Genomic DNA, 19,444 nt, shown 5'->3' with positions numbered 1-19,444 from the left:
TTGGGCCTGCTTTTGACGTTCTTATAATGCTGCACTTCAGCCCCCAGTGACCATGAATTTACTAAGTGGGCTCAGGAGAAAGTAGGCTGAAATGACACCTTTTATTGGCTAACTAAATAGATTACAAATGCAAGGTGTAGATGAAGGGGTCTTAGCTGCCTCGAAAGCTTGCATTGTAATCTATTTAGTTAGCCAATAAAAGGTGTCATTTCAGCCTACTTTCTCCTGTCTCAACCTATCTATGGCTAACACGGTACAACACTCTACTGCGAAGTGGGCTCAGAAAGTGAACATTTGTATCAATCAGTATTTACAAAAACAAGCATCTTGCAAATCATCGGAAATGTTAACTATAACATCTTTAATATTAAACCCCTTTAGAAGGATTTTGACTGAACATGAAATGCTTTTGTATATCGCAAAATACTCAGTGGGAAAGATTTAGATCAAATATAAGACGCAGATAGAATCAATTACTTTTCCAGTGTGCGCTGAAAACCTCAGTAGGGTTTCATTAGCAGCGTTAGATGTTTGTTTGCCCAGTTTAATCTAAATTCCATCCCCCAAAGGATCACTTAATTTTACTGGTTATATGCATCACCGACTGGCTGGTCGACAACACCCTTTTTTATTAAGGCTATAAAAGATGTTGGCCTCAACCAGCAACTCGCTGGGGACTACAAAAGTTCCACTAATGTCTTCTGTGACCCTGTAGCAATGTCTAAACATGGCTCTTTAACTATAAAACATGAGACTTTTTTCTGCTGCAGGGAATACAAAATATAACAAAGTACTTTTTGGTGGCGTCCTCTTTCAGATGTTAGGCTTTGGTGTTCTGTATTTCACATTGTTGCCATTTTCTTGATCTATGGGTATCTAATACCCTGTAATGTTTCAAAAACACTAACACAGAGAGAGTGACAATAACAATAATAGGAAACAAGGCAATTTAAAGAGTTTATCAAAGGGAAGAGATTTTCTCAAAATGGAAAGCAATCTCCTTTAACAGTACCGTCAAGAAAACAGTACTCTCCTGTGAATCAGCTGTGGATCAAATGGTCAAACAGTCTGCACAGAAGCAAATCAACAATTCTTTTAGTAGCAGGCATTAAAAAAATGGTCCTTTGGACAACATCAGGGTGATTGCTCTAGTCCAGTAGTTTACGATTACGATTCAGTAACATATTTACCAACATCCCTCTAGAGTCAAATTAGCGAACCCCATTTGAAATGGCTTTTTTAACCATTACATAAAACAGTTTCAAATGTCATTTACATTGAAAGTTATACAAGGTTCTTTGGTTCTATCCACAATTCTGTCCAAAAGGTGCACCTTCCAAAACATTTCCGAGTCATCCTCCAGCTGAAAACCCTTCACACAGGTAACCAGATGAAAATTGCGTAACATGGGCTAAGCCTGTTGTGTACAACTGCAAAGAAACACACACAACGAAGAGAACATCGCGATGGCCGATGAAAAGCAGAGGTTCTCCGATGTGCAAAGCTGAACTTTTTAAAATATAACTTGGGGAAATGTTTGTTGGGAAGCTGTGGTCAAAAAAAAAAGAGAAAGCTTTACTCTAAGAAAGCCATTTGAAAATACTGCCTGGAATACTAGGAACAGGAAAGGGAGCCGCAGATGGATGTTCTCCAAGGAGGATTACAACGTAAAGTCATTTAGCATTAATTATGTTGAAAAGTTACTCATTAGAACGAGCCAGAAACAATTCTCCAAGGTCATTCCCAGATGACATTGTTAGCAAGAAAAGATTTGCCTAGGGGGCACATGCGGGAAACCCCCCAGTGGAGTCCTAGACCTATATTCCAGGCATAGGTGTCAAGCAGAAAATCTGGAAAATGGCTTCTAAGTATGAACACTAAGACCTCAGAAAGTATAAGGATGTTTTGTTAAAGTTTCAGAAAAAAATATCCAGGAAAATATTAATGAGGAAAACTAGGGAAAAAAAGGAGAAATCTGGATATTCAGAAGGAAATCTTGCAAAGCTGGAATCAAATACACCTTTCATTTGTTTAGGAACCATTGCCCAGCATGCTTCTCCAGATTGTAATGGTGGTTAAATTTTCACAACGCTAGTAATATCAGTTTAATAATACCACGTTTGAATAATACGTTTGAAGATTATCTTCATCATTTGTGCATTGGAGGAAGCCCAACATGGCAGCAATAAAGCAGTAGATTTCTTCTTACTTAATTGTACTTTGGTCACAAAATAGCCGATTCTCCATTCTTTATATGGCACTCTGCAGCAGTCACCAAACGTCAGTTCATTTCACCTTGAAAAGGCCAAAGTAATTAAGTTTCTGGCTGTAATGGATCCTCACACCCCTGATGGAATGGACAGTGAGCACGGCCGATTCAGGTAGCTCGATCAGGCCCGACACATGGCAGCTGTTAAAATCTTGCAAGATACTATGACCTGATGATGGAGTTGTGGTGTGACTCTGCAAGCAATTAAACACCACCCTGTCATTGAGCTTGACAAAGAGCTTCAGGTAGGCAGAGCTGCGGTCTCTAAAGTGCACCTGTAACGAGAGAGAGAGCAGGTTTTGTAACTGAACTTGGTCAGGGAAGACAAGGAGCATGGGGAGCAACAGGACTTGGGGCAGAAAGACACAACGCTCCAGGAGCAAAACTTTACTGACATAAATGAGCTGGGACATAGACTACAGTCAATTAATAGCAGACACTTTTATTCTTGAGTTCATTTGATTCAGAGGTTTTTTTTTTTTCTTTTGATTCCCAGTGAGGACACATTCAGAAAGGCCAAATGCTTTATGGATTGTAAGTTTCTGAAAATCTGCTTTCGGATGTTTAAACAAAAATCAGTTCTATCTGTAAATACACGGTGACTTTGAGAGGACAATGCAGTGGCCTGAGGTTATAACGGGATTTTGTCACACCAGTGAGAAATGATGTTTGCTCTCTTACTTAAGGCAGTTATTGGCAATTTTTTTCCTTAGAAGTCTTGACTCCATTCCCTGTTACATTTTGTCTATAAAATGTGTCTGTAATTAAGTACAGGTACAGTCCTGTGGCCTCATGTATAAATGGTGCGTACTCACAAAAATGTTGCGTACTCCCGTTTCCACAATCAAATCGCGATGTATAAAACCTAAACTTGACGTAACGCCAAGAAACATTTTCACGGTAGCTCAAACCCTGGTGTACGCAAGTTCTGCACTCGGTTTTGTAAACTGGCGGCACCCAGCGTCAAAGCAGTGCAACTGTTCAAGTGTGGTTTCCTTTTCTATTTTAGATCCACCTCCCTGATGTGGCTTTAACATATACACTGAAATTAACCGCATATTGTTTATTAGTTTAAGGCATCTGATTGTAGTTAACCTGTAACATATAATGGTCCACTGAATAGCCAAACTATTCTAAATACATTAGCTGCTTTAGTGTTGTTACTCTCACTGCACCTTCTTCTTCTTCTTTCAGCTGCTCCTGTTAGGGGTTGCCACAGTGAATCATCCTTTTCCATATCAGTCTCACTGCACCACTCTGAGTATTTCTATCACTGTATCTTAGTGGGGAATCACAGCTCTACAGCAGCTGATTGAAAAGAGAATTATGGGCATACGGCATTAAGCACACGCTGCCTCAGCCATGCTGTCTATTGAACTGCTCTCATACGGTAAATGCTTCAGAGCCTTTCCTGTACTGACCTCATCCCAAGAACTCTAAACACACTCAATCAGTTCGTCAAATCCTCCTTGTAGAACTGTTTGTACTTATAAGTACAATCACCTCACTGTAAACTTGCACTACAGTTCTAATATTTTAACATCATTTAAATAATCTATATTGTTAATAATTAAACATGTGAGGACACGGTGTCGCAGTGCTAGCAAGGAGCTGGCGGCCGTTCAGGGATTGTTCCTGCCTCACGCTGTATTCTTGCTGGTGTGCTGACGTGACACTATATGGATAGAATAATTCAACATGTACTATGAAGATATTTCAATGTTCCTTAAAAGTTTTGAAGAATCGACGTTCTCAGCTTACAGATGGCTTTACATCTATTACAAAGCTGATTGTGTGGCGATTGGTTACTAGGAGAAAGAAAAGGAAAGACAGAAATTGGAGGTTAGTATGTTTAAAAGAGACAGTATTGCTGCAATAAATTATTTCATCGAAGGTAATGCACAGTGCAGCAAACATCTTGCGAGAGGCATGAACAATCTATGGACAGGGTGCCGGCTCGTCACTATCACTGTGCCACCATGTTCCCATGTTTAATAAGATGCATTAACTCCTGTCATCATAAAAATGATATCAAGTATACATCTCAGTATTTTAGTTATTCCAAGAGCTGTAATATCATGAATGTAATGGATTCTGTGTCCTGTCGGAGGAAAAGAAAGCCCATTTAAGAAGTACGTAGTGATTTACACACATAGAGCACATAAAAGATCAAATACAAAACAAAGCATTTAATGTGCTACTTTAGCTATGATGGTATTTGAGAAACTAGTAAATTATACAATTTAAAGATGAAGTTTATGATGTTCTACTTTGATGACAAAATAAACTACGTGATTAAAATGGAAATTTTGAGGTTAAAGTTGACATTTCCTGCTTTTTTCTCACTGTGTCCCTATTTTTTTTTCTCTGTACCCTAAAAGGCTTCCATATGACACTCAGATGGTGGGCTACGACTCGCCTTTTCACGGCGACTTTGATATGCAACTTCTTTTTTATTTCGGGCACTGTGCAACTTTGTGAACTTTAACTTTCGAGTTTCTCTGACACGCTATGTCACTCGATCAACTTCCTTTTCTTGTTTATACCATTGTTTAAACCAACAAATCGTATGTTTGTCCTTGCCTCCACTTGGTATTCACTGAAATTCTTCTATTTCCCCCTGTGCTTTTGCCATTGCCTTTTCACAGAATGCTGAGCTTAAGGGCTATTTATATTGATTTGCATATTCAAAGAGTTGTAATTCTGGGAGGAGTTTGGGAGTGGCGACAAGCACGTGCATTACTTTTCATGCTGACCTGGATTTATGGAGTGGAAGAACGTGGAAGTTGGTGAATGCACAGATTTATGCATCTGGATTTTTTTGTGCGTACACACATTTCCACTTTTGTCCTTACTCCATGTTTTAGTGTGAATTCTACGCACGGCATTATGCATGAGGCCCCTGGTCACTTTTATTGGCACCTCTGAAATTTAAGTATAACATGTAGAGTATCTCCTGGGAAAAAAGTAGAGACTCATGTTGGGTACAGAAGAGCAAATGATGAAGCAACAATTTTAATAAACAATAGGAGGAAAAAAACTAGAAGAAGTATAATATTGCCATGACACTGGTATTGGCAACCTTTAAATCAATGTGAAAAAATGATTGCATTTGACTCCTCTGGAATAAATTGGAAATTAGACTCACCTGAAATAAATTGTCAGTGGTCACATGAATTGAATTTGCCAATAAATGGTGACTCATGTTATGAATGTCAAGCCTCATGTAATTCTATGTTCATTTTTCACAACAATGAAGACAACGGAGCTCTCTGAGAACATCAGAAATGCTACTGTCATTAAACACAAGGCTGCTAAATGGTATAACACCATCATTTCCAAAGTCCTTGGTATCCCTGTTTCAAAGTGAAGAAGATTGTTAAGAATGGAACTGTCATAAACCTCCCTGGTTGTGGAGGAAAGAGAAAAATGTATGACAGAAGTCTTCAAAGGTTTATGTAAAATGTGGATAAAACACCACATCAAATGTCCAAAAACCTAAAGGCTAAGCTAGAACCATCTGGAGTCACGGTGTCAACATGTACCATACTCTGCACACTAAATGAAGAAGGGCTTTAGGGGCCAACAGCAAGAATGCCGCACTGCTGAAGTAAAGACAACAAAATGAACGACTGATCTTTGCAGGGAGTATCTGGACAAACATCAGTCCTTCTGGGAAAATCTTCAGTGGACAGACATAACCAAACTACAGCTTTTTGGCAATGCACACTATCAACTTCCTTGTAGACGGCATACCTGCAGTGAAGCATGGTGGAGGATTCATAATGTTGTGGGGCTGCTTTGTTGCCTCTGGTACTCGAGGCCTTGAACGTATAACAGGACTCATGAAATCAGGGGATTACAGATATATTTTAGAGTGAAATGTGCTAAACAGTGCAAGAAAACTAAGTTTGAGTCAAAGATTATGGCTTCTCCAGCAGGATAAACACCAAAAACATGGAAACAAGAATGGTTGAAAAGGAAAATATGGACAGTTTTGAACTGGCCAGCAATGAGTCCTGATCTCAATCACACTAAAAAACTGTGGGAAGAGCTGAAATCTGGAATCCTGGTTTAGCCACTCAGGTCCTTCAACAATGAATGGAAGGATGAATGTCACTGCTGAGGTAAGAAACTCTTGATAAGGTCGACACTCTCTCTGCAGACAGACACACTACTGATGGCTGTGCCCATGAGGTCACTAAAGGCCTGGATCTTGGTTTTTATCCAGGACACTCACAAGCCCAGACACTCAGACTCCTCACTCAGTCTCTCAGAAGCCCCGATCAGAGGAAGAGTGAAAGAAAATTCCAACTGACAGGTTCAAGAAGTTTACAGATAGCTACAAAAACATTTGAAAGCAGTAATCACTGCCAAAGGCTCTGCAACCAACTATTAAGAAGGGTGTCTTTATTACTGTCCAGGTCATATTTCTTGCTTCTTCTTTGAAAATACTATATGTAAGTTGAACAATAATGTTTTTCAGTTAAACTACTCCAATATCCAGTACTCCAGTGACCAATTTAAACATTCTGATGATACAAATTTGGTACAATTCCATTGAATACACAGAGTGCAGCACCCTGTCGATAGTCTAGTTGAAACCAAGGTCAAATGAACAATATTCCCTGAAATCATTATTAAGCAAAAAAGTCAGAAATTTAAAAAAATAAGTTTACCCCAAGATTCAATAGCTTTGGAAGAAATAACATTTTATAGGAGTTTCTTATACGTAGCCGTCTATCAGTTTCCTAAATTGACTTTTTGCAGAACATCAACTATGTAATGTTTTTTGCTGTTTTCCTAGTGCCCTTCCAGGCCCCCCTCATTTCTATGAGCTGAAGATCTGGGTTTGGATTTGGCCATTCCTGTACCCTCGATTTCTTCATTTTGAGCCATCCTTTTGTGAAATTCCTTCAGTTTTGGTCCCATTTTCAAAGTACATTTCAATTTTTTGACGGCTGACGTGTTCCCCTCAGGTACTCTCTGATGCACTTTTGAATTTAAGATGGACTCAGTGATGGCAAGTCAACCATCCCCTGAGGCAGAGAAGCAACTCCAAATGCTTTATACTTGTTACAAGATTCATATAAAGAAACACCACTCCAAGTTACTCTCTTATAGAAATGCTTGAAAAAGTCCAGAGAAAAGCAACTAGGCTGATTCCAGGACTACAGAGGATGAGTTATGAGGAAAGATAAAAGGATCTGAGCCTTTCCAGTTGAAGCAAAAGGAGATGAAGACATGACATGATGTGAGAAGTGTTTCAAATTGTAAAGTGAATTAGTACTGGGGCTTCAGGCTGTTACTTTAAAATGAGTTCATCAAGAACATGGGGACCCAGTTGGAAACTTGTTAAGAGTAAATTTCGCTCAAACATTTAGGATGTTTATCTTTACACAGAAAACCATAGACATATGAAATAAGCTACCAAATAGTGTGGTAGATAATAGAACTTTAGGGACCTTCAAAACTAGACTTGATGCCATTTTGGAGAAATGAGGTTGATAGGACTGGCAAGTTTTGTTGGACTAAATAGCCTCTTATTGTCCAAATTGTTTTAATGTCCTAATGATATTCCAATGTAATTCTGTAAACATCATAGTCCACGGGGACACCTGTCTAATCTCGTCTGTCAACCTGTCCATCACCATTGCAAATAAGAAAGGGCTCAAAGCTGATCCCTGATGTAATCCCACCTCCACTTTGAATATATCCATGATTCCCACCACAGGCCTCACCACAGTCACACTTCCCTTGTACATATCCTGCACAACTCTTATATACTTCTTTGCCACTCCTGACTTCCTCAAGCAATACCACATCTCCTCTCGAGGCACCCTGTCATATGCTTTCTCCAGGTCCACAAAGATGCAATGCCACTCCTTCTGGCCTTCTCTAAACTTCTCCATCAACACTCTCACAGAAAACATTGTATCTGTGGTGCTCTTTCTTGGCATGAAACCATACTGCTGCTCACTAATCACTAATATCTTCACATCATCTAGCCTTCTATTTCTTTCATTCTCTTCATTCACCAGCTTCTCAAAGTACTCTTTCCATCTGCTCAACACACTCTCCTCGCTTGTTAGTATGTTTCCATCTTTATCCTTTATCACCGTAACCTGCTGCACATCTTTCCCAGCTTGGTCCCTCTGTCTAGCCAATCAGTACAAGTCCTTTTCTCCCTCCTTAGTGTCCAACCTCTCATACAACTCATCATACGCCTTTTCTTTAGCCTTTGCCACCTCTCTCTTCACCTTGCGCCTTATCTTCTTGCACTCTTGTCTATTTTCTGCATCTCTCTGACTATCCCGCTTCTTCTTTGCCATCCTCTTCCTATGTATACTCTCCTGTATTTCCTCATTCCACCACCAGGTTTCCTTTTCCTCCTTCCTCTTTCCAGATGTCACACCAAGCACCCTTCTTGCTGTCACCTTTACTACATCTGCTGTAGCTTCCCAGCTGTCTGGTAACTCTTCACTGCCACCCACTGCCTGTCTCACCTCCTCCCTAAACTCAACCATGCAGTCTTCCTTTTTCAACTTCCACCATTTGATCCTTGGCTCTGCCCTCACTCTCTTCCTCTTCTTGATCTCCAACGTCATCCTACAGACCACCATCCTATGCTGCTTAACTATACTTTCCCCTGCCACCACTTTGCAGTCTTCAATCTCCTTCAGATCAACTCTTCTGCATAGGATAAAATCTACCTGTGTGCATCTTCCTCCAGTCTTGTATGCCACCCTATGTTCCTCCTTATTCATAAAATACGTATTCACCACAGCCATTCCCATCCTTTTTGCAAAATCATTGGACCTTCTTCATTCCTCTCCTTGACACCATACCTACCCATCACCTCCTTGTCTCCACTGTTCCCTTCACCAACATGCCCATTGAAATCCACTCCAATCACCACTTTCTGTCCCTTGGTTACACTGTTCACCACTTCACCCAACTCAGTCCAAAAATCTTCTTTCTCACCCATTGCACACCCAACTTGCGGTGCATATGCACTAACAACATTCATCATCACACCTCCAATTTCCAGCTTCATAATCATTATTCTGCCTGACACTCTTTTCACCTCCAAAACACTATTGACATACTGTTCCTTCAGAATAACTCCTGCCCTATTTCTCCTCCCATCCACACCATGATAGAACAATTTGAATTCACCTCTGATCCCCCTGACCTTACTCACCTACCCTTTTAGTCTCTTGCACACACAATATATCAGCCTTCCTTCTCTCCATCATATCTGCTAACTCTCTCCCCTTACCAGTCATACTGCCAACATTCAAAGTTCCTACCCTCAGTTCTAAACCTGCACATTCCTCAGGTTTTTTCCACAAACAGTCCCAATCATTGCAACATTCATAACAAGGCAAAACCATTTACAATATGTCACACATCATTTTCCTTTTTCTATCTGTCAAGCTTACAGAGTACCAATCTATCCTAAATGACACTTTTCTTATTTATATGTTGTGGAGGATTGCCGGCTTCCCATGCCTGTCCGCACCCCCAGGCCGCCAGGAGGAGCTCTCCCGACAGCAGGATCGTGCCCGAGGTCCAGCAGGGCCTTATGGACTTTGTAGTGTTTATACACAGCCCTGCTGGATACCTTGGGGACCACCAGGAGTCGCTGTGGGGGGGCTTATAGGCTCTGTGATGCCGTATGACCCGGGAGTACGTCACGTCCGCGTGACAGAAAGAAATGTCGTGCTCGGGTTGAAGTAAGGACTGATTGCCCTGACCCGGAAGGAATAAGGAACTGTGGACTGTTGGGACAGAAACACCTCCGGGTCAGGGGCTATAAAAGGGCGATGCCTCACTCCAGACGACGAGCTGTGCTGGGTGGGAGAGGAGCAAAGTGTCGGGGCGAGGAGGAATTGTTATTGTGTTAGTTTATTGATTTATTGAATGAGTAGTGTGGAGGGTGCTTGGTGCACTGTGCAAAATAATAAAGAGTCTTGGACTTTTACCTGGTGTCTGGAGTTGTACCTGAGGGTTCAAGGGAGCACTAGAGCCCCCTACTGCCACAATGTGTTGTTACATGGCATTATTCTTTGTTGCATCAATCTGTCATATAGTAGCTTTACTTTTTAATCTATTAATTATACAGTGCCTTCCTAAAACACTGCATGTGTGTGTGTGTGTATTATATTTCTTATACAGCAGAATTCCAGTCTCTCCATTATATCATACAAACCTTTCCTATCTATGGATCATTTATTCTTGTATACAGTTTCATCCTATGAAGATTTTAGACAGCGGGAGCTCAGCACAATCACTTTGGTACACCTACTACTAAAACTGCCTTGCCCCAGAGCAGCAAATGTCCAGCAGGTAATGGAGACAGCGGAACAGTAAGAGCAGTTAGTTAGATAATACATTAATGCAGTATTTATGTCTAAAGCCTCCAGGAATGTGTCCTCTCAACTTGTAAAACATTACGTTCATCATCCACTTTTTGTTGACAGGTCTGCTCACCTGGCAGTAGAGATAGTACAGCCCTCTCCGGGTCACAGTGAACTTCCCTTGGCTCTTGTCAAAGTTAATGGGGTTGGTGACATTCAGTTTTACTTCCTGCCAGCCTTTGATAATCTCATCATTGTTCACTGTAACAAAAGACAGAAGTGGACAGAAATGCGCTCAATCACTTAAAAAAAGATATTTTACAACAAATTCTACTCTCATGACAAAAATCAATCTTTAAATCTTTATGTGCACAGTCACAATGTTTTTCGGACAGTGATGAGCAAACACAATAACAAGAATTTGTCCTAAATATGAAATGCTTTAGTGAAAGTGTTGCTCACCACAAAATAATATACAAGAAGAAGAAAGGCAAACACAATGCGCAGATAGATAGATAGATAGATAGATAGATAAATAGATAGATAGATAGATACAAATTTTAAATAGACTTTAATTAACAATTAGAACATGATTGCAGTCACATTAACAGGCAAAATTCAACAACATTTAAAAATAACAAAGTTTTTCTACTCATACTTTAGCACTAAACATTCATTTTCCGTGTAACATAAAATATCATTTACACCCCAGATTTCTCTAAATATATCTAATTGATTAATTAGATTAAAATATGCAAATTCAATCTTCAATCTCCTTTGAAGGAGGACCTTAAACATTAATAGAGCATCAGTGCTTTTCACATCTTTATCTCTATTTCTTCTTGTTTTTATAGTATCCATCTTGGCTTGGCCTAACAAAAAATTGCAAAGCAAACATTCCCTTTTACATATTCTTGACACAGACATTCCAAAAATATAAATGAAAAATATAAATGAACAATAAAGCAAGGAAATGCAGCAGTGGTTTGATAGATAGATAGATAGATAGATAGATAGATAGATAGATAGATAGATAGGGAAGACACGCATAACACAGAAAGACAGATGGATAGACAAAAATACAAAAAAACAAAATATAAAATAGACATGAAAGGTACCATATAATAGGCTGTAAATGCCACTGTATAACACAAATAGGTTTGATTTACTTCATGTAACATAGATGGATACATCAGTATGAAAGGCATCCTATAACACAAATAGACAGTGAAAGGTACTACAGAACACAGATAGATGAGATGTATAAGAAAGACAATAGATGAACAAGTAGAGTATGAAAGGCACTTACTCCTCACCACTGCAAGTTTTCGCTAAAAACCTAAACTACTCAGGGTAAGGCACCTTTAATACTTAATCAATCATGTAGTACCTCTCTTACAGTTCAATGTCTCAATCATATAGTTCCTTTAAGTGTCTTTATAAGTATATATTAGATAGTACTTTTCGTATCCATCTATCTATGGTTCAGTCTAATCCAATTGAAGGCATTTGCTGAGTTTATATGCAGACAAACAACTGGCAGATTTTGCATATCACTGCTCTGTTATCACAAAAGTTTGTCATAAGAGCCTGTTACACTAGTGAAGCTGTCTCATCATAGAGTATAACTCTACTGCATGCTGGGGTATCTGCATTTTTTTTATTTAAGTCAATCTGATAACTGACACCTGTTAATATACACCAACTCTTTTATATCTTTCTAGAATATTCCTACGAGTAACAAAATTTCTCATGAACAGACAAAAATAGTAAATCAATCATTTTCATTTGTCATTCATGTATGAAACAGTTTTTAGTGCTTCTTGGCTCTAGATCCTGGGTTCAACTCCTGGCCTTGTCACTTTCTGTATTCACCTGAATTTTACCCCAGGAAGTCTGGTTTTATGCCCACATGTCCTGGAGATTAGTCTGTTGTTGTCTAAAACTGGCCCCTGTCTGAGATAGTCTAGCATACTTTCTGTGGCTGGTTTATTCATTGTTGTCCAAATAGGCTATGGGTCCCTGAAATTCATAAATTAGGAATTAATTAAGTTGGTCCACCAACTGGACGTATCATTTACAGAAAAAGCTCTGTAAAAAACTTGATGTTTCTGGAAATGACAATAATCACTCCAGCTACGTCATCTCAAAAATAACATAATGCTGGTTTGATATTTTATAGTCATACTAAATTCCAACCATCAGGTTCTTTTAAAACACAGTCGTTGGGAAACAAGGAGCATAATTGGGAAATGATTCCAGTATAGGCTCACCTTCTGATGTAGACTGGCTGAAACAAAAACCTGCAATCAGTGTTGCCTTTGAGTTTCACCATTTCTATTCTAGAGATACAAAACAGGTACTTAAAGAAAATAGCTCATGGTATTAAAAGCCCTGACAGGCTAATGTAAAAAAAGCTGCATTTCAAAGGCCTGCTTGTCAAATGAACAAGGGTTTGATTAACTCACTTGTCATTATGTGGACCGGTGTGAGTGCCTACCTGCTATAGCTAACTAATGAAGAGCAAACAACAAGAAAGACACCACAGAGATGAAAAGAGTGAAAGGCAACACAATGAAACCAACTAAGTCTTCTACAAAATGCACAGTAAATTTGGACAAAATTACACAATAAAAAGAGAATTTGACTATCATTCCATTGTGCCGGCCTGCGTTTTCAGAGGAGTAAAATTGCCAGCTGCCTCAGATGACCACACAATCACATTTTGTAGCCACGTGAACTCCAACTTCCCTGTGATGTTATAACATCCAAGGCATTTTGAATTCCAGAAGACACTGGACAGCCTATTAATGTGAAAGACCTAGTAAGGAGCACGGTCATCCTTTGCTTTCAGAACAGCTTCAGTCCTTCTTGCAATGCTGTCATACCAGTCCATAACTGTTTGTAGCGGGACAGCACACCATTCTTCAAAATGAGGACCGAGGGAACGTCCCATCAAGGTCCAATGATGTTTTGATCTGGTTAATGAGGAGGCCATGGAAGGCACTTGCATTTACCCTGGTGTTCATGAAACCACTTAAATTAGTTCAGATGGGTGTGTGTGTGTGGAGTGCCCAAAGAAATCAAGTGGTGCAAGGGATCAAAACCAAAAATATGATAGCTCAGGCAAACTAGATCTGAATGAGACAGGAATGAGTTTCAGGAAATGTTACAGGAAATCAAAAATAAAAAAAATCTGACAAACAAACCACGAAACCAAAGCCAAATTGTTAAACATTAATCGTAATCAAAAAGCAGAACAAGAATTTTAAAAGCAGGGATTGGAAAACAATGATATATGGGACCTTTAATAATAATTCTTTACATTTACAAGTTGTCATATGTTACACACTTCAGCTTGACCCTGCATAGAAATGGCATTGCAACCAAGTGACAAAAGCTCAAAATGGCATCACAGGAGACACATTAATAAAATTCAGAATCATGAAACACACACACACCAGTTACAAAATACAAACATGGCCGTTTGGAGGTTTGGTTCAGAGGTTTGCAATCCCTGAAAGAGGTTTCTATTATTTTTAATGGACAAGGAAAAAATATTAAAAAGAGTAAACATATTCAGGATTATGACAGTATTAGCTACCTGGAATAGCGAGCAGTGTTCTCACTGTAGAGTGCCCATGGCCCTATTAAACGGCCTTAGCATTCCTTGGCTGCCCGCGCCATTATGTGTTTAACAGTTGGCAGCGGACACCGAGTTAAATCGCAGCCTTTGGCACACTCACATTTTCTGTCAAGGCTACCATTTATTCAATTCAATGATCATTTTTGAGGTTGTACTGTACTTCTGTGCCATTTGGTAACTGTCATGTGAAGTGTTTGTCTCTCTCTTGGTGAGCTTCGACTTGCAAATGCTTTGTTTGCTCACATGTTTGACATTTGCAGCCATTTTGAGACTGGTCCCTGTAACGCATAGTAATTTTTCAGTTTTTGTGATCTGCAACTCAGGCATTGATTTTATTTATGTTCATTTATGAATTAGTTACCTCATGCTGCTTAAACTGCTAGTTGTTGGACCCATTTTACAGATGACACATTCTGTTCTTTAGAAATCAAAGAGGACTCGACTTTGTAGCTGCATTTTTAATTGTTATTTAGGCTTTTCAGTTTTTTACTTTTTTTTGTGTGGTGTTTTCATTATTTTGCCCACCCTACTGCATATCCTGACCAACTATGCTCTGCAAACCACCAAGAATATGTAGCCATCATTCATAATAAGACAATTTCTACAATATCCCATCAAATCACAATCAAAGAAATGTTGAAGATTTGAGGCAACAATGTAACTTCAGCCCAGTTGTCCTACGGCATTCATTCTGAGAGAGAGGCACTGAATCATCCTAGAAGTTGTAAAGAAACTCAAAACAACATCCATCCTGCAAAGCTCTTTTTTCTTGACTTCATTCAGCACTAACGATTCTGCCATGAGAACAACACTGTGGAAATGAGGTGTAGGGAAGAACAGCGAGGCGGAAACCACCATTATCATTATAAAGAAGGTTGAAGCTTACCTATTCTTTTCAAAAATGCACTCCCAAATTTTTAGGAGGAATATTCTATAGACAAAATAACCAAAATGGGAACTGTGTGGGCCATATGGGGTTCTATTATTTCTTTCAAAAACATTGCACACTTTATACCCAGTTTCTTTCAAGTATGGCAGTGGTAACAAGGTGGTTAAGTAATGCTTCATTGCCTCAGGGTTAGACAATCATCCATCAGAAGAAATGCAGTTAACAATCTAAGCATTCGACCGCAACTAAAGCTGGTTAGCCAGAAATCTTGTGTCTGAGCCTGGCATGGGCAGAACAAGCTAAAAAGGTTCCTGGTCAACAATTACACCACACACATTTATTGCCATAGTCATCTGTGGTTCAAAAACTGAAAGACAGGCCGTTTCTTTTTCACACGGGGATGTTGGAATAATTGTCACACTACAGTATACTGTCATTTGCACATTCAGAATTCCTTTATTTTTTTAAATGAATGTGGGAGCAGCATGAGAAATCTGAATTTTCCATTGGACTGGTACACTTCCACCCTGGCATGCCTGATGTATAAAAAGACACATTAAATGCACCCCTCACACCCCTTCAACCCTCCTCTCTCCCTGGGGAGCAAGCACTACTCATTAAGCAATTCTGAACACGGTTATTGTCCTCAGTTAACTCTGCCCGGAGCCAGGGATCGAATTCCTAACCGCAGTTAGACACATTCCTAATGTCTTCAGTGGTGCCAAACCAGTACTTATCTTGGTACGTTCTGTTTAGATCGCTCGCTTGGCAGAGAGCCAACATGTCCTCGGAGGCTTATAGCTCAGTAAATCATAAGACATCCTGCTCCAGGAGCTAAAGTGCCCTTCATTAATTAAGGCTTTTCCTTCAAAAATTAGTTTAATAAGGAAAATAAATAAAACAATATAAACAAATAAATACTCACCACTTTGTGAGTCTTCTTTTTCAGGTACTGCAGTTGGTGAAATGCATCAAAGGTAAAAAAAAAAAGGAGTAAAAAGAAACAGACTAGTCAGCTTCAGTTAGTTCATTTGAAATATAAATCTGAGCAAGAACTCCTGTTCATTAAAAGCTGGCCAGGTACAGCACTTGGGAAAACCACTTATGAACCTGTCAGCTTATTATTCAGACAACAGAACGGCACAGGAAGAGCATACAGAAGCCATGCCAGCTGCTGCCTCACCTGAATCCAACTCTCTAACCTTTCTAAAATTTGTATCAACATTAAGAGTGAAATAGAGAGACAAGGGAAAAAAATCAAACATCTCCCCTCGGCTGCAACTGACATTTGAAATTTTGGGGTGAGTAACTGATTGGAAAAAATCAAATTCTCACTTAAGAGGATCTGCTGAACTTTTTCAAAACCTGGCAGGATCTAATCAATCACATTTTAGAATAAGCATTTTAATTACTAGCTTTAAGCTGGCCATGCACTCTTTCTCAGGGGTGGGGGTTGATTTGTTTGCAATCCTATTTTTGTAAAAATTCATTGATTTATATGGTTTGATTACAATAAACTCAATAAAATGTAAAAAAAAAAAAAAAATGGGATGAGCACCGTGACTTCCGGAAGTCACCAAACACGCATTTTACCCTAACAAGGACAAATGGCAAACAGTACATGCAAGAAGCTGGTCACAAGTAAAGAGGACATCAGCACTGGGAACAACAGAAACTGAGGTGAAACGGGAGAATTGGGCGGACTTGTGAGCGGTTCATTGCATTCATTATGTAGAGGAAAAGAAAAGAAGAAACTGTCTAATCATGCAAAGTGCCAAAATGTTCAGAAACCTAAGACCTACATGTGTTTTACTCCAAGATATTTTTAAGGAAGTGTGCCACTGTTGGGATTTGATAGATAGATAGATAGATAGATAGATAGATAGATAGATAGATAGATAGATAGATAGATAGATAGATAGATAGATAGATAGATAGATAGATAGATAGATAGATCTGATACTTTAATAATCCCAAGGGGAAATTCACATACTCCAGCAGCAGCATACTGATAAAGAACAATATTAAATTAAAGAGTGATAACAATGCAGGTAAATCAGACAATAACTTTGTATAATATTAACGTTTACCCCCCTGGGTGGAATTGAAGAGTTGCATAGTGTTGGGGGAGGAATGATCTCCTCAGTCTGTTCTATTGATTTCTTCCTGTGTTGCTGGTGATACCATCAATTGTGCCATTTTCTGGGTTGCTTCTTCTAATGCAGCATGTGATCACGGAGCAATCATGAATACCTGCTTTTGCTTCAGGTGCACGAGGGCATCTCAGTTAAGCCAGATATAAGAAACAAGACCCGTTTACTTTAGTATCTCCAATTTGTTTACAAAGAAAAGACTAAATGGCCTAAGAACAATACCCTCTTATGCAATTAGTTTTGTTAATTTGTTTTTGTTTCTTGCTTTTGAGATTTTCCCTGTTTAAGATTATGTTTCCTGCATGCTCCCTTACATTTCTGCATTTTCTTGATTTACAACATTCTGACTTGACCACAGTGCCAGTTTTATACTTAGTGATGCCCAGTGAAGGCAGGGTGCTTCCTTGGGTTAAACAGCATAATTGAAGAGCTGTCATCTGTGGAGTGTTGAATGTGATCAAAGCACTAGTAGTCATTTTCTCTTGCCTGTACTTTTTCCTATTTTCCATGACCGGCTTAGCAGATCAGGGCCCCCTGGTGGCCGCAGGGCCCTATGAAGCCACAGAGTTCACTTGGCTCTGCTTGGTCCATCGGTATTCTCTGTTTAAAATCTCTCCGCAATATGACTTCTCACCACTCTCCCCTATTTCTTCAGTTTCTTTTTGTAGAACTGGACGATCGTATATTCACAACAGAGACATGAAAGCATGCACGCACAAATGTCTGAAATACATGAATGATGGCAAATTATAAATTTCATTTGGCTCTTTTACTATCGTCTTTAAAAATAATATTTTTGGAATTTCCAGGAGTTTGTGTTTTTGCATTGATAATTAATAATGTATTCCATTAATTAATAATCTGTTTATTGAGTTTAGGTTGCGTAACCTAAATTTCATTGAGTAAATTAATTTTGCTCTAAACATTAATGCCACAAAGGCTGCTATTTTTATGCCATCATCAATTAAGAGAGAGTAAATAGATATTTCATTGCATTAGTACAGTATATATTTCTGGAAAATTAATTCTTACTACTTTTGTGGACTATCAAAATAAAGAATCGTCTAAAAATTAGAATATAGCAGGCACATCCTTGACAACCCAGCAAAGTCAAAGGTCTGTCGTTGCTGTGCTCTTTCATACGCAACACAGGATGATGCCAAATTTTACCAATAAAAGCACATAAATTTGTTTCTGAAAGAGAAGACTACCAAACCATTTATGATCCCTGCATTTTTCTCACTCCTTAATTTAATATTGTTTTATCAGTTTGCTGCTGCTGGAGTATGCGAATTTCCCCTTGGGATTAATAAAGTATCTATCTATCTATCGATCTATCTAGATCATTCTTGAATCCTTAAACAGATACATAATATTAGTAAATTTATGCAAACAACATGACTTGAGTTGGTAGTTCTTTTGTGATGTGTGGTTTTATAGTTTCATGAAGGTCAATAAAGGCTATGAATAGGCGACAGTATCAGGATATTTTCCTTGAAGTTACCTTTGATGTTTCAAGGCAGGCTCAATGCACTTATGTTACTGTTATTCAAATTTCCCATGATGTATTCATTTTGCTTTTGCTAACTAGCGTCATTCATTCATTTCTGTATTTACCAGAGAAGTGCACTATTATGATGCCACCATGGTATTCATCATACCCCCAACACTTGTGTTAAGTTTTGTTCAGTACACGTGGTGTAAAAGATCCAAGAAGATTTGGGTAATCTGCTGGCTTTCTGGCTAGTCTGACACTATCTTTGGGACATTTAATCTGTTCCTGCGTTGTGCATTTCTGTCTGTTCTAACTATGCACCGATTACATTTCTTGTGCATATAGAATTTTTGGTTCAATGTTACTCAGCATTCTGATGCCTTGGTTCTGCACACAGGAGCTAGGCATTTAGATTTGACTGCATAATCTTATGTGCAAAGCAAACACTAGCCAATAAGACTTTGTTTTATCTTTTTCTTTCCATGTTGTCTATTATTTATCTTCCTATTTTTGGGGGAATCAATTGCATTCCTTGAGTTGTTTATTTACTTTTGTGCTGACCAAGTTTCTCCTCAACTATTCTTCGACAGTTGATACAGCATTATGACTCTAACATATGATAGTCAATG

General features: G+C 38.9%; 1 protein-coding gene across 1 annotated transcript in view; it reads right to left on the bottom strand.

The window, feature by feature from the left end:
- Positions 1-344: 344 nt before the first annotated feature.
- Positions 345-19,444, bottom strand: part of tnfsf12 (TNF superfamily member 12) — an 88,210-nt gene continuing 69,110 nt past the window's right edge. Inside the window, exons 4-6 of the mRNA XM_039747020.1 lie at positions 16,093-16,119; positions 10,766-10,893; positions 345-2,544 (exon numbers count right to left, since the gene is read on the bottom strand). Coding sequence (XP_039602954.1) covers positions 2,287-2,544; positions 10,766-10,893; positions 16,093-16,119 — 413 coding nt within the window. The 3' untranslated portion in view covers positions 345-2,286. The remainder of the gene's footprint in view (positions 2,545-10,765; positions 10,894-16,092; positions 16,120-19,444) is intronic.

The sequence above is a fragment of the Polypterus senegalus genome, chromosome 3 (assembly GCF_016835505.1).
Source record: "Polypterus senegalus isolate Bchr_013 chromosome 3, ASM1683550v1, whole genome shotgun sequence".
Lineage (NCBI taxonomy): Eukaryota > Metazoa > Chordata > Cladistia > Polypteriformes > Polypteridae > Polypterus > Polypterus senegalus.
The sequence above is the reverse complement of the archived record's forward strand: the minus strand, read 5'-3'. Positions and strand labels throughout refer to the sequence as shown.